At 37.1% G+C, this 2,467-nt stretch overlaps 1 protein-coding gene across 1 annotated transcript in view; it reads right to left on the bottom strand.

Annotated features, from left to right (window-relative positions):
* LOC119593180 (malignant T-cell-amplified sequence 1 homolog) overlaps positions 1-2,056 on the bottom strand; it is a 10,854-nt gene extending 8,798 nt beyond the window's left edge. The window contains exon 1 of the mRNA XM_037942159.1: positions 1,777-2,056. Within this exon, the coding sequence (XP_037798087.1) occupies positions 1,777-1,787 (11 nt within the window). The 5' untranslated portion in view covers positions 1,788-2,056. The remainder of the gene's footprint in view (positions 1-1,776) is intronic.
* Between the last annotated feature and the right edge of the window lie 411 nt (positions 2,057-2,467).

Here is a 2,467-nt window from a genome sequence, read left to right on the forward strand (position 1 = left end):
AAATGCAATGATCACATCTAAGAAACTGCATAAAATTTACCAGATTCTAAGAAACAATCTTATATATGAATACATGGGGGTATATGCATCCAATGGGGGCCTCAGACCAATTGTGTTTGTGAAATATTTTTGCAGATTTCATCCTTTATTTATAACAGAAACAGATATCTTCATTTCAATGCACAACATCATGAGACAGAGTGCATTGACATGACTATTACAAAGTACTCTAAGTTAAAGGTTTAGACTTTTTTGGCAGCATGTTGAAAACAGACTTGTCCAAGACATAACTTGCCAGAATATATGCAGGAAAATTTGTCAGCCTTTATTAGTCTGTGTGACTATGCCTTTCTGGGGTATCAGTGTTTTCTATAACAATCATAATGAAAAGCTAACAAAAACAACTGCAAAAAAAACTGGGATGGTCTAGAATAGGGCTGTCAGACACATTTACCTTAGGAGGCCATATTTCACTTTAGTACACAGTATGCGGGCCAGACAATAATGAGTCAACGCGACGAAACAGTCTTGTGGTAGACGTAAAAACATGGAAGGCTATTTCATTAATTACAAAATACAATAATAAAAAAATAAGTAAAAATGTAAGCAATAATCGTAAAAGAAGAAGGAATGTCTTAATTAATCATGTAAAACGGCCAACTGTACGACCGAAATAGCAAAATGTGCCACATGCTGCACATAGGAATGTGGCAGGTTACAAGTGGCCTGCAGGCCATGTGTTTGACACCCCTGGTCTAGAATTTGAAAAACCCAGTTATTCAGTTAAACATTCAAGAAGAAACTCCACCACTGTAGATGCTTCAACAAGGACTAACAAACCTCCACCATAAATTTTACTTCAAGACAGAGCCTGTAGACCTCCCTGGCAATTTATTGTCCAATAAGAAAGCAGTTCCTAACTGTATCTTATCAGAATATAGATCATAGAGTTTTGTTGTCCTATGACACATTACAGAGCATTAAGAGGGGAGCAATTTGATATTGCACCACTATGAAGCTGGACTTGAAATTGTAAGCCACCCTTCACAAATCACAAGTTTCAAATGGCAATATAAATAACACAGCCATTATGACAGTGAGAAAAAAAGATTTATTTAAAATCCCTTGCACTGGCATCTTCTAAACAAATATATACCCGTTTTCTTTCCATATTTTCCCTATGATAAGCACTGCGCCAGAGGAGGCAACATTTCAACTGGATAGCCTTAATACCTCAGGCCAAAATTGCCTCGGTGTACAAATATATGGAGGATCTATGCTAAAAGTGCAATATTATTAAATAGCAAAATGACCCTTTCAAGGCAATGCAGAAAAATAAAAGATTAAAATAAGACACGGGGGTCCCTGTGCTAAATATACAGAAATAAGATGGAATAAGGCTTTAGCTGAGCATGTAAATTTTACTTTACTTCTTCAGCATAAAAATAATATTTACTGGCATGAATTCTGTAACATTTAGTACAACATATTTTGTCTCAAAAACAATTATCTGCCCGAAACCGGTATCACCATTAGCAGCTTATGAAAAAAACAATGCATTTCAGGACAAATCTAGGTAAAATCCATGAAGAACAAGTGCAACTCACCCACACACAAAGCCAAAGCCACACCTGGTTTACCGGGGGGGAAAAATGCATTTTGTATCTCGATTTCAATTCAGATTCACGAAGGCAAATTTTGCAAATTCGTACTCCCACCTCCTAAAACACGAAGCAACAACCACAATCACGGTTAAAACTCATTTTATCCACTCACTTCTTGAACATCGTGATCCGAAAGGCGTCTCCAAGCTTCTCCTGAGTGACTGTGCAGGGAGGCTCGGCAGCAGAAGCAGGAGAAGAAGCAGAAGCAGTCAAGCACTTGTCAAGTTGTCAAGCCGCCGACCAGACCACATGTGTTTAGCACTACTATACACTTCTATTATTTTTAGTATCAAAGGCGGTTTTATGTGTTATATGCTTTACGGCTTATTATCGAAGGCTGTCTCACATGAGGGGTGGTTTAATATCAAAGACTTATCTAATAAATGCTTTCTCAGAGTATCAATGACTATCATATTATCTGTATATAATTTTTGGTTTAGTGTACCCGCCCGGGATTGTGGGTATTCCGCCAAATTCACTTGGATTTCAAACCTGGATTCTTAATTCCCTAGCTTTTATTGATTCACTACCCACTAACCTCGCACTAAAGTTGATGGTAGATTATCACATTATTTTATTTGTGTTTCTGAAGTGCTTACTGGGGCTGTTAGTTGAGTGACCTCCATGAGCTTAATTTCCTTTTTTTCGATATTTACTGGATGAATAGTGAATTGTCATGTCATTCCCATTAATTTATGATGGACTTTGGATTTTGAAATGTGCGAACAGATTTTTTTTTTCTGTGCGCCATTTATAATACATCGGTACAATAGCTGCTTATAAACCATGCACTTGAAGTTCGC

This window comes from Penaeus monodon, chromosome 31 (genome assembly GCF_015228065.2).
Source record: "Penaeus monodon isolate SGIC_2016 chromosome 31, NSTDA_Pmon_1, whole genome shotgun sequence".
Lineage (NCBI taxonomy): Eukaryota > Metazoa > Arthropoda > Malacostraca > Decapoda > Penaeidae > Penaeus > Penaeus monodon.